Below are 21,564 nucleotides of genomic sequence, written 5' to 3'. Positions count from 1 at the left end.
AAGCGATCAGCGAGATTTTTTAACTGCAGAGGGTAATGTTTTTAGGATATGTCATTCTTTGCCACACCTTGCAGCCCAAACGGTTTGATGGATTTTATCATATGAGGTATCGTTGGATTCGCATAATGTGGCATGGGCTATTTATTTATTTATTTGATTTACCAACAATTGTTACATTCTAAAACTAACTTCTTACAACATAATCTATAATATAGCTAAATGCACAATCACTTATAGGTAAATACTGCATGCAATGAACATAATATCTAAGTAACAGAGGCGCTTGACTTAAAACAATGATATACTAATTAAATAACTATATTATTAATGGTGGAATTTAATTTGGCATTTTCATGAGCAAATGATGTCGAAACTGGTGAAGCTTGAGTGAGAATAAATCAGCTATGTTTAAAGCAGTCGGTTTTTGTTTTTATCGTCATCAACTCATTACTGTCAGAATGAGAAGGATTAGTCCACCGCGCTGGCCAAGTGCGAATTGGTAGACTTCACATACCTTTGATTTGTTTTAAGATTTCTCAGGTTTCTTTATGATGTTTTCCATCACTGTTTAAGCAAGTGATAATTAATTTATAATACGCACATAACTTTAAAAATAAGAGCTGCGTGCCTGGAATTTGAACCATCAAGAGGCGGCGTTTCTTAACCACTAGGCTATCACTGCTTTATTCTTAATTTATAAATATACTAGCTGACCCGGCAAATGGTGTGTTGCCATTTAATTAAAAAAAAATAAGGGCGATCAATCCTTATCACTTACGTGTTTGAAAAATAGATAGAATATTTGAAACTGCGATGGTAGCGAAGTCTGTCGAATCCAATGTGAAACATTCTAAAATCAACAACTATTTACGAATTAAAAAATAATTAAAACAACCTTTTCCCACGGACTAAATTGTGATTCTAAACCATTCTCAAGCCCCCTTGAACACACACAACAAATATCATCAAAATCAGTCCAGTAGTTTAGGAGGAGTTCAGTGACATACACACGCACATAAGAAATATATATATAAAGATTTTGATATTATTTCCACTAAAATGATAACATACGAGCAAGTCTAATTAAAAAAAATAAGTATTTCCACCGACAAAATCAGTTATTTAACTGATTAATTAACCGTTTTAGCGTCCATTAAAAATAAATAAAATTACGATATTTCACTAATAAGTAATTATAACATCCGTAATTATAAAGCCTATATTTGGTAAATTAGTGAAAATACGTATAATTATCTATATCTATTATTATTATAGTTAATTAAACACAGGAAGATATTAGTGCGATTGCGTATTAGGAAACTATTATTAATTATATAGGTTTCTTTTATTAATTTTAAATAGTGCAAATTGCAAATATTCTTAATATATCTACAATGGCATTGACAAGTAGAACTGGCCTACCATTGCCACTTATAAACATCTCTTCAATCTAAATATATATAACTCAAAGGTGACTGACTGACATAGTGATCTATCAACGCACAGCCCAAACCACTGGACGGATCGGGCTGAAATTTGCCATGCAGGTAGATGTTATGACGTAGGCATCCGCTAAGAAAGGATTTTGATCAATGCTACCCCCAAGGGGATAAAATAGGGGATGAAAATATGTTGTTTGTCTATTTGCACTACAAGAGTTCTATCACCTTCAAACATGTAATAGCTATAATAATATAATGTAATAACTAATAATATGCATTCTCTTTTAGGTCCAGACATTCCCGGTTTCCTGCTGCAACCCTTCCGGAAACCGAAGAGGATCAGGACGGCGTTCTCTCCGTCCCAACTTCTCAAGTTAGAGCATGCCTTCGAGAAGAACCATTACGTGGTTGGCGCGGAGAGAAAACAGCTGGCACAAGCCCTGAGCTTGACTGAGACACAGGTTTGTTTACTTTATGGACTAATTTTAGTCAATTTTTGCATACCAAGTTTTACAATATTTGTAGCAAACGGAACAGGCAGTCCACCTGGTGGTAATTGGCTACTGGCAAATGAACTCCTGCCTGTGGAAATAGGAACGTGTCGTATAAGTTTCTCTCCTATCACACCCTTCAAACAAGAACATAGCAGCGTAACATTGTCGTTATTAGGCAGAAGTAGGTGTTGCGGTGATACCTCCGGAGTCGAACTACATTACTACCTTGAGATGGAAATGGGTCCTGCGGTTAATACAGAAATAGAATACGAGATATCAATAGAATATAGGTTTGTATAGATGCAAAAAAAAAACGCCTTCTACAACAGCCCCACACTAGGATCCCCTGTATCATGGATGCTATGGTCACACAGAGACAAATACACAAACACTACCCTGAAACAGAAACCTAAACATCATGCAGATCTGTCTGGCCAGGGATCGAACCTGGGGCTGCGCGTCAGACCGGCATGGTGACCGCTCCGCCACGCGGGTTCTCTAGTTACATATCTAAGTGCAAGCGCACTCAGCCAATATTAACATATTAATTACTAGTCTTATTCAACCCATTAATTAATTGTTGATAAAACAATAATGTTGCCAAGAGCATAATTGTTTTATGAGCAATAAATTTTATCATCTGCTCCAATGACGGCAGTTATATTTATCAAGAAATATAATGTATTGATCCTAAGTACGACGTCAATAATATTGTATATTAAACTGGTAGACCTTTGTGGTTCGATTCCGGAGACACCAAGAATTATTTCTGCCTTATAACAATAGTAAGCTTTGTGTCTTGATTTGAAGGGAGTGATAATTGATAAGAGCGTCATATTAGACTCCAGCCTTGTTCTTTATTCGATTACCGTCCCATTGATGGGCACGGGTCTCCTCTCAGAATGAGAAGGATTAGGCCATAGTCCACCGTGCTTGCCAAGTGGTAAACTTCACATGTCTTTGATTTTTTTTTAATTTCTCAGATATGCAGGTTTCCCTACGATGTTTTTCTTTGTCCTTTAAGCAAGTGATAATTAGTTTCTAATATGCACATAATTTTGTAAAGTAAGTTATGTGTGCCTGGGATTTGAACATCGGGCTCTTCGATCGAGATCACTCCATCACTGCTTTCTTCCAATATAATCTTGGGTTAATTACAGATATCCCTGGATCAGTGATTAAACCGTTTACGGATTTTCCCTGACTATCTACACCTATGACAAGTTTGACCATCAAATGACAGCTTGATATGCCCTCGAAAACACTGGCGGTCACCCATCCATCTACTGACCGACACGTTGCTTAAGACACAAGCGGGGTTTTAAACAGCCTAATCTCCCTAATACATACATAAACTATTTCCTATCATGCAAAATGTAGGGCTTGGCTCCGATTATCAACGGATGTACCGGCCTTACCGTTATCGTACACAGAAACTCGAATGGATGTTACTGAAATAACGAAATCGCTAAACGATATCTGAGCCACTGCTAATTGTTTGAAACTGAAGGAAAAAACGATTTAATTATGCGATCATTAGGCGCGTAGCGTGTGTTCGGAGTAGCGTTGGCAAAGAAAGCGTTTTATAAGCTTTTGGGGTTTTTTTTTTATAATATAGGAGTAGCAGACGAGCATGCAGTCCACCTGATGGTAAGTGGCTACTGCCGCCCATGGACATCTGTAATCAACCTCAGATAGGATTAGATATTCCTATCTGAGGTCAGTCACAGATGCGCTGCTACCCTTGAGGACTAAGCTGGAACTCCTCGGAAAAGTCTGTCTCCCTTACCACACCCTTCAAACCGGAACACAGCAGCGCCTAACACTGCTGTTATTAGGTAGAAATAGGTGTGGCGGTGGTGCCGCCGGAGTCGAACCACAAAGGGTTCTACAACCTTTAAAACTCTCTACTCTCTGGGTACTATTCAAGAGATTTTAAAATAATGTAGTTAAAACAAATATAAACAGCTCTAAATTCGCGAAAGGAAAATTATTAAACTTGACAAACATGATGAGGAAAAACAAAATTAAAGTATTGTCATCGGTTCTTGATAATTGTTTAAAATTTTGATTTAATCTAACTCTTCAAAATGAGTGAATATCGAGTTCAAAGATTCTGTTATATACCCAGATACATTTGTACAGGTCAAACTAATGAAAGCGTGGTAAAAAGGTACAGAATTAAACAGTTTCATTTAGTTCTTGACTATTATTTATTTCTTACCAAATAAAAAGCAAGAAAAAAAACCTAAATCAAAATCAAATTGGTAGGTACAACTTTTAACGCCCTTCTTTTTAAACCAAGGTTTTGAAAATGAACAATACAAATGTCAGATAGCTTTTTTAGTCTAAAGCTACTGTTCTGTTTGACACTCACAGATAAGTTGCCATTCGACGACTAAGATTTTTTTTTTATAATATAAGAGTAGCAGACGAGCATGCAGTCCACCTGATGGTAAGTGGCTACTGCCGCCCATGGACATCTTTAATCAACCCCAGATAGGATTAGGTATTCCTACCTGAAGTCGCCCACAGATGCGCTGCTACCCCCGAGGACTAAGCTGGAACGCCTCGGAAAAGTCTGTCTCCCTTACCACACCCTTCAAACCGGAACACAGCAGCGCCTAACACTGCTGTTATTAGGTAGAAATAGGTGTGGCGGTGGTGCCGCCGGAGTCGAACCGCAAAGGGTTCTACCACCTTCAATATCAGATAAGATGGTCGCCTCACATGTAAGTAATTATTTATTTACATTTATTTTTTTGCTGACCATCCCACGGTAGCCGGGTGTGGTCACTGGCCGGCGTGGCCGCACTCGTTTCTATAGCATTGATAGTTTTTGCTCAACTTACCTGAATGCGTATTACAGGTAGCCTCGTTAAAGGACGGGAAATTTCCCTTTTTATCTGGCAACTTGTAGGGAAAAGCCTTTTAATTGAATTACTAGAAAGTTGACCTTAGGGCTTAAGTAGTGGTAGGGCGGTCTAGGTCATTGGCAATATGGACCATAGTCTTCCCTTCAAGACTATAGGCTTCTCTTCTGGTAAAAATAGTAACTGCTTAAAACATTTGCTTAAAGGTAGTAAAACTCTTTGTTGCTAGATTGTGACGTCATGTTGTTGTAATCCTACTCTGGGCAGGGATCTTCTCACAATACAGAGCATTCTAGAACATTCTCCAACTCTTCTCCGACGGGAATTTATGGAACCACACCTATTTCTACTAAATAATAACTGTTAAGGGCGTGACCTTCCTTAAGGCGTTAACATGTTCTGCTTTTTATCAGCAGTATTAACCGTTGCTGTGTTCTGGTTTGAAGGGTATGTAAGGGAGGCATATTTATCCGAAGCGTTACAACTTAGTCCTCAAGGGTAGCAATGCCTTTGTGGGCAACCTCAGGTAGGATTTTAATCCTATCTAGGGTTGGTTACAAATGTCCATGAGTAACAATAACCACTAGTGCAAGTAGTACAAAATTAATGTTATTTAACAGACTTATATTTTCTAATTTCAAAGAAGTGGTATAAGCTTCAGCGTTAACCATCTGTCATTTTAAATCTTTATTCTATTTTATTCTCTATTCAATTTTAATTGTCTCGCATGACGATAGGAAATAATGCAAGTATAAAGTAGGTATAGAACTGTTGACAAATTAGGATGAAATTAGTACAAAATTGTAACATGCAATAGAAGCGTTGAAACATAAAAATACTTGTATTTCAGTGTTCCGCACAATAAAACAAAATGTATAACATTTTTTTGTCTGTTTAAGGTATTCCTTAGCATAATATCGAACAATTCGATTTAGTAATCAAATATATAAATATCGATTAGGTAATAAATGTAAGAACGATAAAATAATTTTAATAGGCCTGACCCTTCTAGTTTATCATATATAATTATTTTCCGACTTTTTGGTATTTCTAAGCTATATTGACGGATAGCACCATAAAAGAGATATTATTTTTTCTGAAACGAACTTGTTTATAGCTTATCATAATACTAAGACACTCTTTTGGAAATTTTCGATTATACACTTCTTAATTCATCAATAAATTACAATTCACTGTCAAAACAATACCTTGTTTCTTTTATATATTTCATTTATTTTATCATTTATTTCAGACAATATAAACAAACATACAAAAGTATAATTGAATACAGAGGTCCATATAATATATACCTTACACATAGATTAGTAAAGATTACTCACTCCTAACTAGAAAATGTGCCCAGTTTTGAGAATTGAAATACTTGCGTAAAAAAGTTTTGCCACGTCTCCGTGCTAAAATATCCCTAAAATATTTGAAATAATTATTTATTTATTATGTAAATTCATGTAAATTACGCAGTATTCGTTATTTATTCGTAAATTTTCTCTAAAAATGTTTTTATTTGTCAAGAATTCAAAAAAGAACTTACGATAATAAGCCATTTGTGGTTTCATTCAATTTCAAGGCGGCGAAGTATCTTTACTAATCTATGACCTTACAGACTAACCTACAGACTAACTCTTTTGGCGCCAAAAATATTTTAGCATGTAACATACGGAACGTTCCAACTCACGCTTAACCGGTGTTTTTGTTCCATTTTTTCTCGGTTCAAATCGATTGAATATCGCATTATTCGAGCTCGGTACAAGTACAATTAACATTTTAAGTGGGAAGGTAATGAGGCCTGAACGATCGTACAGAAATTTATGACGATTTGATGAGCTTTATATCATTTTTTTTTTATAATTTTCACGCAATTAACCCTCTAGCCAGCTCTCGTCTATTAATCCGACGGACAGATAGCGACAGAATTGTTATAGTTTTTTTGATAAGTGTAATTATAATTGAATTCTTGCGTTTTTGCCACAAAAAATTCAATAAAATTCCCTTTAGAAATGTTTTTCGAGTATAAAACGCTCTCGTGTGTGTAAAAAGTGGAAATTAATTTATTTTGTGTTTCTATTTAATTTATGGTCAAAAGCTACAATGTTTTGTTGTTTTTATTTTAGAATGGCTGTAGTTTACTAAGAATACGTGCGAAATTTTAAAATAGTGAGTTTGTCTCATAGTAAACTTAAACATATAGATTACTAGCTGACCCGGCAAACGTTGTGTTGCCATATAAATAAAAAAATGTTAAGGGTGAACACCCCTTATCACTTGAGGGTATGAAAAATAGATAATAGCCGATTCTCAGACCTACTGAATATGCATATAAAATTTGGTGAAAATCGGTAAAGCCGTTTCGGAGGAGTACGGTAACTAACATTGTGACACGAGAATTTTATATATAAGATAATCCTTATGGCAACGCATAATTTTTATGATTTTAAAATAACTAATGTCATGTCATGTTCTAAATTCATTCAAGTTACCTACTTGTCTATTATTTATATTTATTTCTATAGATTAGGTAATAGGTATTAGAAACAACAATATCTACTTTTGCTCTACCTACTCTATACGATCAATTTATTCTCAATACTCTACAGACTTCTTGTCTCAAAAATATTTAGAGATCGTGAGTAAAACTAAAAAAAACACTAGATTATTCTTATAAAATGTTCCAAGGCGACTTACAATGTACTGGGAGACTAGAAATCAACTGTACATTGCTTTAATGAGACGTCGAGCAAAAACTCCAAGGAAAATATACCATCGCACATACTCTTTTTCTAGGCAAATGTAACTTGTTATACAGCCAAGCCTTCATAAACGATACAATTCCATTTTTTTCGAAAACTCGTACCTTGATGACGTATTCAGTAAAACAGGTTACACATGATACAAGTAATTTTATATTATTAAGTAAATTACTGCAGCTGGTCTGTCCGTGCGTTCATATATAGCGAGCTATTAAGATAAAATGTTTGCCGTACTTAATTCGATTATAGGAACTTGGGCAATTTTAAGGGAAACGTTATTCATCATGTTTTTGCTCGTTATAATGTTTTATCTGTGGATTACAATTGCCTGTCACTTGCGTCTGGAATTGTCTATGACAGACCACGCGATTGAGTTGGCGGGAAACGATTTTTTTTTTTAAATAAAAAATAACTTGTACGTAAGACATAATTAATTTGTGTTGGTTTAAACTGTGTAAGTATTAAATATGAAGTATTTTGAGTCAAACCGACACGGTATGTAGTCACAGATAATAAATCGAATTAAAGGAATTATATTTATTTCTACAAAACTGCTATTTGTTTTTTTGAGCTGGAAAAACATTTGTTTATCTGTAGTAGCGTATTCTATTTATAAGTTCTTATAGGTTAAGAGTAGAAAGGCAGTTGATAGCATAGACTTAGGATTTTTTTGATTGATAGACATTTTTAAGCTTAGTTCGGAGGTATTTAGGTACATCAAAAAACAATATCATAAAACCGGTTAAGTACCCACATCTTTTATGAACCAAATACATTGAAATTAATTACAAATATTTGGAACAAACCTAGATTTAAGTTGTTAAGGAACGGTATAATACAAATGAGTTCAATCATTGAGTTTAATAATTTCTTTTCATAAATGAAAACGTAAAATGATTTAAAGAGGAAATTTTTTTTTTTATTTACATGTAATACTTGTACTTTGTTGTAACTCGCCCCTAGATGGCGTTCCAGCGCATCAACTTCTATGTTATACAGGGTGAATCTCCATAAAGTGCACATATTGAAACAGGTAAAATTAAACCGCATTTTGTCGACAAAAAAAATATAAAAAAAATTAAAAAAATTTTTTTTTGGATTTTACGACCTTTTGAATTTTTTTTTTGGGAATTGTGCACCTGAAGTAAATAAATCGCTATAACTTTTAAACTAAGAGGGTTATCAGATTCAAACAAAAATAACAATGATTGCCAATGATAGGCCGTACTGATCCATGAAAATAGAAAACAAAAAAAAATCATCTTCCCAGGAAAAAAATGTCAGATTAGTGCAAAAAAGCACTTTTTTTAGGTAAAATTTTCAGTAATCATCAATTTCCTCAAAATAATCTAGGCATTTTATTTTTTTATTATTGCTTAATGCAATTCTACGTCGTATTAGCTTTCAAACACTAAAAAAAGCATGCCTCTAACTTAAGTATAAAGTTTCCTACGAGCGCTTAAACAAAGGCAGTTTTTAAGGGTGTTGGTAATAAATAACATTTTTAATACAAACTAGTGTTTTTTTTTTAATTATTAAAGATTTATTTTATTACTGTTTTATCACTTTAATATCGTCAAAAATAAGAAACTACCATGAATTTACCATTGAAACATATTTTTGATAGTTTCCTTTGTTTATATTTTGGACATCTAATTATGGGGCTGACTATACCAGTTTTATAAGGGTGCACGTGCGTCGCGTCTTTTTTTTAACGTTCCTAGCAAACTTTATACTTGAGTTAGAGGCGTGGTTTTTTTAGTGTTTGAAAGCTAATACGACGTAGAATTGCATTAAATAATAATAAAAAAATAAAATGCCTAGATTATTTTGAGGAAATTGATGATTACTGAAAATTTTACCTAAAAAAAGTGCTTTTTTGCACTAATCTGACATTTTTTACCTGGGAAGATGATTTTTTTTTGTTTTCTTTTTTCATGGATCAGTACGGCCTATCATTGGCAATCATTGTTATTTTTGTTTGAACCTGATAACCCTCTTAGTTTAAAAGTTATAGCGATTTATTTACTTCAGGTGCACAATTCCCAAAAAAAAATTCAAAAGGTCGTAAAACCCAAAAAAAAATTTTTAAAATTTTTTTTATATTTTTTTTGTCGACAAAATGCGGTTTAATTTTACCTGTTTCAATATGTGCACTTTATGGAGATTCACCCTGTATAAGTATATACATACATAAGTGAGCATGTATTTTAGTACAATTGTAGCATTATAATTAGTACATTCCTCATAAATATACAGGAAATTATCTGTATTTTGCTAGTATTTATCTACATGGAAAAAAAATATATGTATAAAGCGAGAAAATCCACGTTGCAAAGATAATTAAGAGAAACATGTCACATAAGATACTGGTCTAACTCGGAAAATTCCAATATGGCCGGTAAGACGTCTAGTGTTGAAATTAAATATCTGATTCTAGATCTGTCTGGGTTGTTTGGGTAATTCGGAGGGCATGTTAACCTCGGTCTCAGTTGTTAACATTGTATAGAATTAGCTTAATCTTTGGGAGGCCTTATAGGTATCTGGCCTTATACTCGTAGTTTGAAAAGAAGGTAGTAGAACCCTTTGTGGTTCGACTCCGGCAGCACCACCGCCACACCTATTTCTACCTAATAACAGCAGTGTTAAGCGCTGCTGTGTTCCGGTTTGAAGGGTGTGGTAAGGGAGACAGACTTTTCCGAGGCGTTCCAGCTTAGTCCTCAGGGGTAGCGGCGCATCTGTGGCCGACCTCAGGTAGGAATATCTAATCCTATCTGGGGTTGATTACAGATGTCCATGGGCGGCAGTAGCCACTTACCATCAGGTGGACTGCATGCTCGTCTGCTACTCTTATATTATAAAAAAAAAGATACAACAACCATTAGCTACTAACTCGTTCCACATCCACCGATACACGTTGCAGCAGCGCGCCGGAGGACTTTCTAGGCTTCTCTTGATAGTGATGAGAGAACCGTGCCCAAACTGCCCGACAGTGGGATATAAATAGGGTTATTGTCACAGGCATAGATTAGTAAAGATACTTCGCCGTCTTGAAATTGAATGAAGCCACAAATGGCTTATTGTCGTAAGTTCTTTTTTTGAATTCTTGACAAATAAAAACATTTTTAGAGAAAATTTACGAATAAATAACTAATACTGCGTAATTTACATGAATTTACATAATAAATAAATAAATATTTCAAATATTTTAGGGATATTTTAGCACGGAGACGTGGCAAAACTTTTTTACGCAAGTATTTCAATTCTCAAAACTAGGTACATTCTCTAGTTAGGAGTGAGTAATCTTCACTAATCTATGGTCACAGGTTAAATCTTAGGAATTATGACGTTGAAAACATTTGGCACGGAATAGTTTTCTGGACTATCATCACCACTCCGTAATGTAGCAGCGTTAAATATACACCAATAGAGGCGTAAACATTTGCAACCAAATGATTACAATTAATTGCAAATAGCCAATTTTTATAGATTTTTTTAAGATGCTTTTTACACTCAAAGCTATGGAGCTATGAGTCTAAAAAGCGTCTCCGTGTGTGTAGATGTGTTGTAGATGCCATGAACACATACATAAACGAATACACAAACACCCAGACCCAACAGAGACCTAAATTCATCATTTTAGATAACTGTCTAGCCGGGGATCGAACCCGGAACCCTGTGCTTTTTGCATCGTTATAACATTTAGGCAATTATAATAAATGGCTTATATAAACAGTGTTCAGGAAAGGGTAATCTAACGGTAACATTTACAGTATCATCTCTGCGCATGTCTAAACCACCCCTATCATCCCTCCGAGATCACACCCCTCGGGGGTGGAAATAGCTTTATATACCTAGCTAGGCGTTACCGACGGCTTCCTTCGCGTTTATATACTACTAGCAGTGTCGCGGCTTCGCCCGCTTTTTGTTTAATCATAATAAAATATAGTCTATAGCACTCCTGAATAGTGTAGCTTTCTGATTGTGAAAGAATTTTCATGATCGGTTTAGTATTTCCGAAGATTAGCCCTTACATACAAATTTATAGACTTTATCCCTTTATACGAGTAATCTTATATATAAAATTCTCGTGTCACAATGTTACTTACCGTACTCCTCCGAAACGGCTTCACCGATTTTCACCAAATTTTATATGCATAATCAGTAGGTCTGAGAATCGGCTACTATCTATTTTTCATACCGCTAAGTGATAAGTTGTTCATCCTTAACATTTTTTTATTTATATGGCAACACAACGTTTGCCGGGTCAGCTAGTATTAGTATAAACCTACATATAAAAATTGGAATACTTGTCAGTTGATAAATTTTATCGCGTTTTTCGAAGCTGTAGTAATTCATATTTGTAATATATAACATTAAATCTTGTTCATGAAATTTTATTTAATAGGGACTTGTCTGTGATTTAGTTAATTAAAAATGCTTAAATCGATGCTGATAGTATTTTAACGAGATATTAAATCAATTTGTAGGGATTACACGTATGTAATTAGTTTTTTGGGAAATAGCAGTGTAATATAAGACGACTATATATATAAGACGTGAATATAAGACGCTTTTATATTTAATATATTCAGTTTAGGGGGAGAATTGCCAAAAATATTTAGTTATTCTGCATTTTCACTATATGAAATGCTTGTATCAATAAACCATTCTAAGGTCATTTACGTTACCTTTGCTAGGAACTCTACCACTAATTCGGTGCATGAGGCATTCCAACTTAGTCCGACCGACCACTTTAATCCTTTGTAAGGTAAACTACAGATCGCCATATGCTTTTTTTCTGCTCGTGATCTACTTGAAATATTAAATGTCATATAAACATAAGAATTCTTATTTGAGGCTTTTTATATATTTATACCTAAACGATAAGGCAGACGGGCTGCCTGATGGAAAGCAGTCACCGTCGCCTATGGACATTTGCAACACCAGGGGAGTCGCCAATGCATCGCCGGCTTTGGACGAAAGCTCTTTTTGCACCTTTATTGAAGAGCCCCATGTCATAGCGCTCCGGGAATACTAAATTTATTTATTTATTCATTTATTTGGCAATCCAACAGCGTTACACATCGATAAAAGAAGATTACAATTTGTTACATATAATATGGCCAAAAATGGATTACACTAAATAATAACTATGAAAATTAAAATTACAAGTTGGTACAATAAACAATTAATAAACAAGTAATAAGTTATTTTTTTTTTTTTATAATATAAGAGTAGCAGACGAGCATGCAGTCCACCTGATGGTAAGTGGCTACTGCCGCCCATGGACATCTGTAATAAACCCCAGATAGGATTAGATATTCCTACCTGAGGTCGGCCACAGATGCGCCGCTACCCCTGAGGACTAAGCTGGAATGCCTCGGAAAAGTCTTTCTCCCTTACCACACCCTTCAAACCGGAACATAGCAGCACCTAACACTGCTGTTATTAGGTAGAAATAGGTGTGGCGGTGGTGCCGCCGGAGTCGAACCACAAAGGATTCTACCACCTTCAAATGGTTAATGGTTATGTTTGACTTAATTAGTGTGTCAGGTGTATGTACATGTGTGTGTGTTCGTAAATTACAGATACGTAACATCAGTTACCATTACTCGTTAGCTTTACATATCAAAACAGATATCAAATAACCAAAACGTATCGAAATAATTCAAAAAGTATCAGACCTATCGTTATTCATCTCTTTCACGCTTCACCCCCTGTCGGGCGCTCCGGCACCCCACAGGAATGACACGCGCCCCGCAGCTTCCAACATCTATATCTATATTACAGTTTAAATAAATGTCTGGATTTTCTGGATACCGTCGCGCAAAGTTCGCTTTGGAAATTGCTGTGTGTTAGCGCTTTATTTGTATGCGTGTGTGAGTGCTATAATATGTCGAAAATATATTTTTCAGAAGTCTTTCCTAATGTATTCGGTGATCGTAAATTCGATCGTGAAACTTACGAAATAAATGTTTTTTTCCTAGAACATTAGAAAAATCTGAATGAAATGATATTTTCGTTAGAATGTTACAAATTACATAGACATTTTTATTAGATAAATGTTATTATTTTACCATGAAAGTCTACATGGGTTCTTCTCAGCCTGGGAGCAGCGGAGATGATATACTGGACTCTACCGCTTAACATAGAACCCCACTGTGTTCCTTTGTTGGGACCACGGGCATGCTAGTTGCACTCGTCCGCGGTCTCGACGGCGTTTGCCCATAAGGTCTTTATTTAGGATGGAGCTGGAGCTACTCCATCCTATAATGTTAAGTTCAACGACCTAACTTACTTAAAATTCCAACGCTATAATAATCATAATAATATTTATCTTCACATACCTTTATTAACCATCCAGCATACAAATAGATCTAAAAATCATATCCATTACAAAAACCGTTAACCGGACACAGAACAGTGCGATTTCAGAACGGTACGGATTGAAACCGGACGAGAATCGTAAAGTCCGATTGGGGAGCACCACTATCCGGTCACATTCAGTCATTTCCGGATCTCGTTTGGAACGTATTATTGTATTGTATGGAAAATTGATCATTGGGGTAGTATTAAATTGATGGAAATGGTATTTTGAGGCGCGTGGCGTAGTTAGTGAATCTGACTCGCAAAGGGTACCGGGTTCGACCTCGACAAATGAAATGAAATATATTTATTCTAATTTAAAAAGCGGAGATAGCCTAGTGGTTAAGAAACTCGGCCTCTCGATCGAGGGGTCCGATGTTCAAATCCCAGGCCCGCTCTGATTTTTCGAAATTATGTGCGTATAAGAAATTAATTATCACTTGCTAAAACGGTGAAGGACAACATCGTGAGGAAAGCTGTATACCTGAGAGATTTATAAAAAAATATATATCTCAAAGGTATGTGAAGTCTACCAATACGCACGTGGCCAGCGCGGTAGACTATGGCCTAATCCTTCTTATTCTGAGAGGAAACCCGTGCCCAGCAGTGGGACAATAATGGGTTGGTGATGATATTTATTTTGTATAGGCCAAAGGCGGCAGTTACAAATTGTCAATTACAATATTTTTTCTTAAACTACTACCGGATCGGAACATCTAGATCGCAGATCGGAATATCTAGATTATGAGTTTGATATCTGCTCTGGGTCTGGGTGTTTGTCTTTGTGTGTGTTCAGGGCAAGCATGATATAGAGAATCCTAGTGTGGGATTATGTGTATAGAAAGAGTCTTTAAAAACCATTAATTTGCTGTAATTAAGCAACGTGGAAATGGTTTGAAACTTGGTATTTTAATCGGGGTCTGTTTTTTTTTATTATGTGTCTAGATATTAGAAACTAGCTGACCCGGCAAACTTTGTACCGCCTCAAAATCTATTTATCAAATATATTTCATATAAAATATAGCCTATGTTACTCGTGGATAATGTAGCTTTCGAATGGTGAAAGAATTTTTAAAATCGGTCCAGTAGTTTTTGAGTCTATTCATTACAACCAAACAAACAAACAAAGTTTTCCTCTTTATAATATTAGTGTAAATTAATTATAACTTGATTTGATGGCAAAGGAGAATAATGTGAGGAAACACAGACTTTAGAGTTCTTAAAAATTCAGAATGGATAAAACTCTTGGCTTTCAAAATTACCTTCTATACAAATAAAAAAAAACAAACAAATGACAGCAACGAATTATGACAGCTAGATGTCAGATTCAAAAATGGATCCTTTCACATCGAAATTAGAGAAAAAAATTAAACCCACAGATTAAATAATAATACACGCAATAAATCAAATTGTTAAGCTTTATTTCATTGCATGACATGACCTATGATTTCCTAAGCAGTTATCAACTACTTGTAATAATTGACTACTGCTCAATTAATTGCACAAAGCTTTCGTAAGTTTAAATTATATTGACCTCTCTGTTCCACAATAGCTCTTTCGCTCTAACTAAAGAATGATGTATTGATATAGGCATAAATATAGTAATTTCGTAATTTTGTGAAGTTGACGAATCATAAACCATTAATTATAGGTTTTGTTATCGAATTATTTATTTCGAAATTTTAAGTATTGATTCCTTTGAACTTACTAATTAACTCAGTAAAGCTAATTAATGTACCTATTATAGACAATATTATGTTAAGATCAAAATGATAGAATACTCTTTTTGAAGGTGGTAGGACCTCTTTGTGGTTCGACTCCGGCGGCCACACCGCCACACCTATTTCTACCTAATAACAACAGTGTTAGACGCTGCTGGGTTCGGTTTGAAGGGTGTGGTAAGGGAGACAGACTTTTCTGAGACGTTCCAGCTTAGTCCTCAGGGGTAGCGGCGCATCTGTGGCCGACCTCAGGTAGGAATTCTAATCTTATCTGGAGTAGATTACAGTTGTCCATGGGCGGCATCAGGTGGACTGCATGCTCGTCTGCTACTCTTATATTATAAAAAAAAAAAACTCTGTGGTTCGACTCTGGAGGCATCACCGCCACACCTATTTCTGCCTAGTAACGGCAGAGATAAATGCTGCAGTGTCCTGAAAAGGTAGAGAGACATACTTATCCGAGGTGTTCCAGCTTAGTCCACAGTGTCAACGTATCTAATCTTATCTGGGGCTAACTGATGTCTATGGATGGTAATGACGCCTTGCAATCAGGAGAACTGTATGCTTATTTGTTACGTCTATTAAAAAAAGAAAATCTTAGTTCTGGTTTGTTAATCCACAGACCTTGTGCATTTCAGCTTAGTCCTCAAGGATAACAAGACATGATCAATAAAAACTTGTACTTTATCTTGGTATTGAAACCAGGTTATCATGGGCGGCAGTGACTACTTAAAATCATGTCAGCTGCCCTTTCCCTAAAGTTATACAGGAGCTGTCCCACAATCGTCCCTTTACTCTAAACGTCACGAATCAGTGGTAAACGCGTAAAAATCGCAACTAACGACCCAATTTCATCCCTATTGCCGTCTCCTTCACACGCATACATCCATCCCGTTCCCGCGCTAATGGATCGACAATAAAGTAATATACAGATAAATAGCTTTCCGCTTAAATTTCAGGCATTTCACGTGTTACCCCGTAATTGCGTATCTCCCCTAGTTAGTCTATCTCTTTTTAACCCGTAACAGCGCGTATTTGCGTCTCGCTCGCGCGTAATCCTCGGGGTACGATCGTACATAAGTACTTAATCGCATTTGGGGGTGCGTTCAGAACCGGTATTTATTCAGAGCGGGTGGTTGTCCCCTCCAACCCCTATCAAACGATTGTTTGTGGAGTCTTACGACTGTTATTGCACCAGTTTGTTCTGAGCCCTTAGTTTAAATATAGTCTTCTGAACGGCAGATCATTTTAATGTAGTCCCAGTAATGGCCCGCCAGATGTATCTTGAACGAATTAAAGTTTTATTGTTGTAGCGAATTTGAAGTTTTTGCATTGTTGTAGGTATAATTGTTTAATGGTGTTCGTCGTTTGTACTTTGTTTTTGATGGTAATTTGAAGCGGGTTTGTTTAATGGGATCCATTTTAGTTTTGTGGAAGGTTTATTGCGATAGTTTGATGTTAATGTTTTTAAATTATACTATAGTAGGTATTTACACACATTTATTCTTCGGAAAAAACCTAATTAAGTGTAATATGTAGTTATAGGTTATGTGTAAGTTTATTGTTTTAAAATTACATAATATATTTAAGAAATAATTTCCAACTTGCTTGTAAAAGACATTATGAAAAATCTTCATACATGTGAATACTCTTCCAAATCCGAAATTGATTCAAATTCATTATATTTCATTGATTTTATTTTATTTTTTTATTTTCTTGACATTTTTTTATTGATATTTGATAAAAGAAAAGGCTGGAAGATTTCTTTAATATTTTCAGAAGTGTATGAAATTTGTAAAGCCACGGTGGATTCAAATCCATTTCACTTCATACATGTATAGAATCATTGTAGTATTTATTTGTATTTTAAATTTTGAAAACCTCCCAAAAAAAAAAGGATTTTATTCGTCGCTTATAAATTGCATTATTTCTTCTACTAATAAAAATACCTTTTATAATAAGGGTAACAATAGACCAATAATCACTCTTTCAAACGGTAGTTAACCCTACAAATGCCATCAAAGTTCCCATTAACTTGTTAACCATTATGACAACGGACGGGTCCCATAGGCCCATTTAGCGCAATAGCGGGTTACGGAGTAATATAAGGGGTTGGTACCCTTGGGGTCTTTGACAAATGACTTGGTGTTATAAGAATTGCTATGAATATGAAATTGTACTTTTATTTTTATGTGTAGCTCTAGTTATTTAAGGGTAAAGAATATTTATTTGGAAATTAAATGGAAAATCATAGATTAGTAAAGATACTTCGCCGCCTTGAAATTGAATGAAGCCGCAAATGGCTTATTATAGTAAGTTCTAATAAAATCATTTTTAGAGAAAATTTACGAATAAATAACTAATACTGCGTAATTTACATAATAAATAAATAATTTATAATAATAATTTCAAATATTTTAGGGACTTTTTAGCACGGAGACGTGGCAAAACTTTTTTACGCAACTATTTCAATTCTCAAAACTGGGTACATTTTCTTGTTAGGAGTGAGTAATCTTTACTAATCTATGTGGAAAATAATAGTAATAAAAAATGTAATAAGCGTTGATTTAAACCAATAGGTATTGTATTTTAAGTAGTTTAAATTATTAGGAGCTTTTTATTTATATCGTGATGTTATAGGGAACTTTAAAAAGCCTCGCTTAATATAATAGTATATACGGCTTTCAATACTAGTTACCTTTTACTTAAATTGGTCATGTTCAAAGAAATTAATTACTAATAATTTTAACAGTGAAGAAAAGCATCGTGAGGAAATAATATTTACGAACTCTTATTAATAAAAGTGGTACCTATACCCATGTCATTATTATTACCTATGTACAAACCCCTTCTCATTCTGAAATCTTTGTAAAGCTGATATCTCTTGGTTTTATTCCAAACTAAAGAAATACACAACTAAATAAATATTAAGCTTAAATAATAAGACGGTAGAGTCTTTCCTTCTTTGGAGTCCGAGGTAATACCACAATTATTTCTACCTTAAAATATTGTTAAGAGCTGCTGTGTTTTGGTTTAAAGGGTTTCGTGAGTGACACTTATTCCAGGCCAACTTAGTCCTCAGAAGTAACAAAATCAGTAGCTGACTTCCGTTAGAATTCTAATCCTATCTGGAGTTGATTACATAACCCATAGACATCATGGCTTACCACTATAGCATGGTTATTTATTTACCACTTCTTTATTACAAATATGGATTTAAGCTTAAATACTAAACCTCGTTTAGTAAATCGTAAAACGGAACGTTTTCTACATTTGCTCAAACGTTCCATTCCACGCAAATTATCTTTACATTCTCATTGACACTTATTATTTTCTACTTAAACTTTATTTATAGTACCTTACCTATGTTTACCGGTTGTAAATCTTTGCTTAAAACGTAAAATATAATATTTATGCCATATAACATAAGAACTAAGTTGCAATTCATTTGTATTGTGTCATTGTGGGTAGGATTGTGTGAATGATCCTTTATGGTTTCGCGTATGAGCCGGTAATTATTGGTATGGAACTTTGTAACTGTTTTACTGACAATGTTTGACTGCGAAGAGTCACCATATCTGTCTGATACGCAGGTTTTAGGTTCGATCCCCGGTCGGATATCTGAATGATTAATTTTGACTATTGGGTCTAAGTTTGGGTGTTTGTGTATAAACTTAGTGTGTGTCTATGGCACCAATGAAACATACTAGTAAATCTATGAACGCAATCATTTTTAATTTGATGAGAGTTTAGTTTTAGCGTGGGATGAAGTTGCGCGTCAATCATTATTCGTTCTAGTATAAAATTTCGTTTAGTGACTGTTATTTCTATGAGAATACAAGAGAATCCAAGAAATATTTTTTTAAATACCCCAAAGAAATAGGTATCCATAATTGATTACATGCGTACACAACACATACCTACTGTACTTACCTTTTTTTAAATAATAAAATTTAGAAGTATCCACTTACCTACCATAGTTTCGTAAATTGTTAAAATAAATAAACATCAGTACAAACAACAGCTAATTTTTATAAATACTATTTTAGTTAGCTGAGTAGAAAATCAGTAGCTGTTTTCATTTCTGCAATATCTAGGGGTGCTACTGTTTCAATTTGAAGCAGAATTTGTTACATATATCTATCTCGCTCGCACGCTACGCGCCATTACCCTTCAAAGGGTGGCGGAAACTACTTGATTGATATTTGATGTCGATATATGCTCGCTAATGTAGCGTGAAGGTTCCATCTTTCCTGAATAGATTCCTGGGAATTTTGTGTACATAGAGTAGCTAATTCCCGTGTGTAATGTTCCTTATTTCGATATTTTGTTCATTAATGCCACATGTGTAAAGGTACTAAAGTTACAGTTCTTTATTTTTTTTTCGAGATTTTACATTTAAATCTACTCTATGTTAACTAGTCTTCATATCAAACAGATACTGAGCTAAATCGTAGAGTTATCTCTAATTCGTTTCATTAAAGTACAGTAAAAACATAATATTGTTTATGGTTTTCAATTTTCCATAATACATAACCAGTAACATAAAATCAGAACGAGTTATACGTAACACAGTTAGGTATAATCTATTACTCTATTTATAGCAATAAATCGATTAAAGTTTTCCATTGAATCACAAATACGTTCAAACATATTCCAATATTGTTCACAAAATCATGCGTGAAACGACCGTTCAAAGTCGTTCAGTCGCATTTTACATTTCATACAACTATAAATTACATTTTACTCGATTCTGATAGCGTGAAATGGAATGCAGCAAAAATGGCGGCTAAAGACATTATTCGCGGCAACTTACCGGTCACGTCTAGTTTCATTATTCAGTTGGCGCCCTGATTTCGAAAATAATGCTCATAAATAAATAATCGTTATCAATAAACTGACCGTTATAAGCGGACAGTTATGGATTTTATATAAAATTACGTTCGATATCCGAACGTAACGTGGCAATGGGATTCGAAATTCGGAATTGGAATTCGACGAATAAAAAATTATATAATCTGTCTGCATACTGGCAATTTGTGCCTCCAGTCCGCCGTTAAATCGAGCAAACACGCATTATGTAAGCTAGGGGATTGCCAAAACATAATCCGTGATACGCTTGCATTAGTATAATTTCTCAAAAGCGAGCACACTAGCTGGAAGCGTCGTGAATAGATTTCACAAGCCATTAAACGCGTGACAAATCGCTTCACAAGATGGCGGCGCTTTTTTCGCGGGAAAATCGCTTTGTTGCCTGTAGAAAAATTTCGACAGCGGATTTTCTTTCAATAGTTACGTAGTGAAATATGATGGGAATACGGGGGGTGTTTTTTGAATAGTTTTATTGGGTAGTTCCGTTAACCCTTTATTATTTGGATAGACCGACTGTAAAAGATTTATTGTCAACTTTTGTGTACGTTAAGTACAGCTACCCTATGACTGAAGCTTATATAAATTGTATGTAATCTTTCTGTGTTGCCAGGACTATGATTTATAATTAAATTACCCATTTAGTAGACACGGTGTTATATACATTCGAAACATAATATAATTTATTTCCTAATATTAACATTTATTTACTTCTAGTTGCTCGTATTAATTCATTTATCGGAATCGAGATTTGTTTTTCGATTGGTTTGGGAAAACCCTCATAAAAGTTTATAATTCGATTTAATTCTTGAAAATCACAATTCAACGTGCGTTTGGGTATTGGGCTCAGGAAAACCCAGAGTGAAGTGTCCTAGTAACTTTATTTCACTGGCTGAAGTAGTGGAATGCGATGGCAATGGGCCCTAATGTCTATGCCAAGAAAATTTTCTCGTATTAAATCTAGAGAAAGTTACTTATAAGAGAAAATTCTATTTTGAGAGTTCTATTTACAGAGTTACAATGGAATTTAA

General features: G+C 34.8%; 1 protein-coding gene across 1 annotated transcript in view; it reads left to right on the top strand.

Annotated features, from left to right (window-relative positions):
* LOC140745615 (homeotic protein empty spiracles) overlaps positions 1–21,564 on the top strand; it is a 49,569-nt gene that overhangs the window by 24,746 nt on the left and 3,259 nt on the right. Inside the window, exon 2 of the mRNA XM_073077554.1 lies at positions 1,731–1,903. Coding sequence (XP_072933655.1) covers positions 1,731–1,903 — 173 coding nt within the window. The remainder of the gene's footprint in view (positions 1–1,730; positions 1,904–21,564) is intronic.

Source organism: Epargyreus clarus, unplaced genomic scaffold (genome assembly GCF_041222505.1).
Source record: "Epargyreus clarus isolate Ecla_fem2 unplaced genomic scaffold, WU_Ecla_fem_2.2 ptg000002l, whole genome shotgun sequence".
NCBI classification, from domain to species: domain Eukaryota; kingdom Metazoa; phylum Arthropoda; class Insecta; order Lepidoptera; family Hesperiidae; genus Epargyreus; species Epargyreus clarus.
This window is presented reverse-complemented; position numbering and strand designations above follow the sequence as displayed.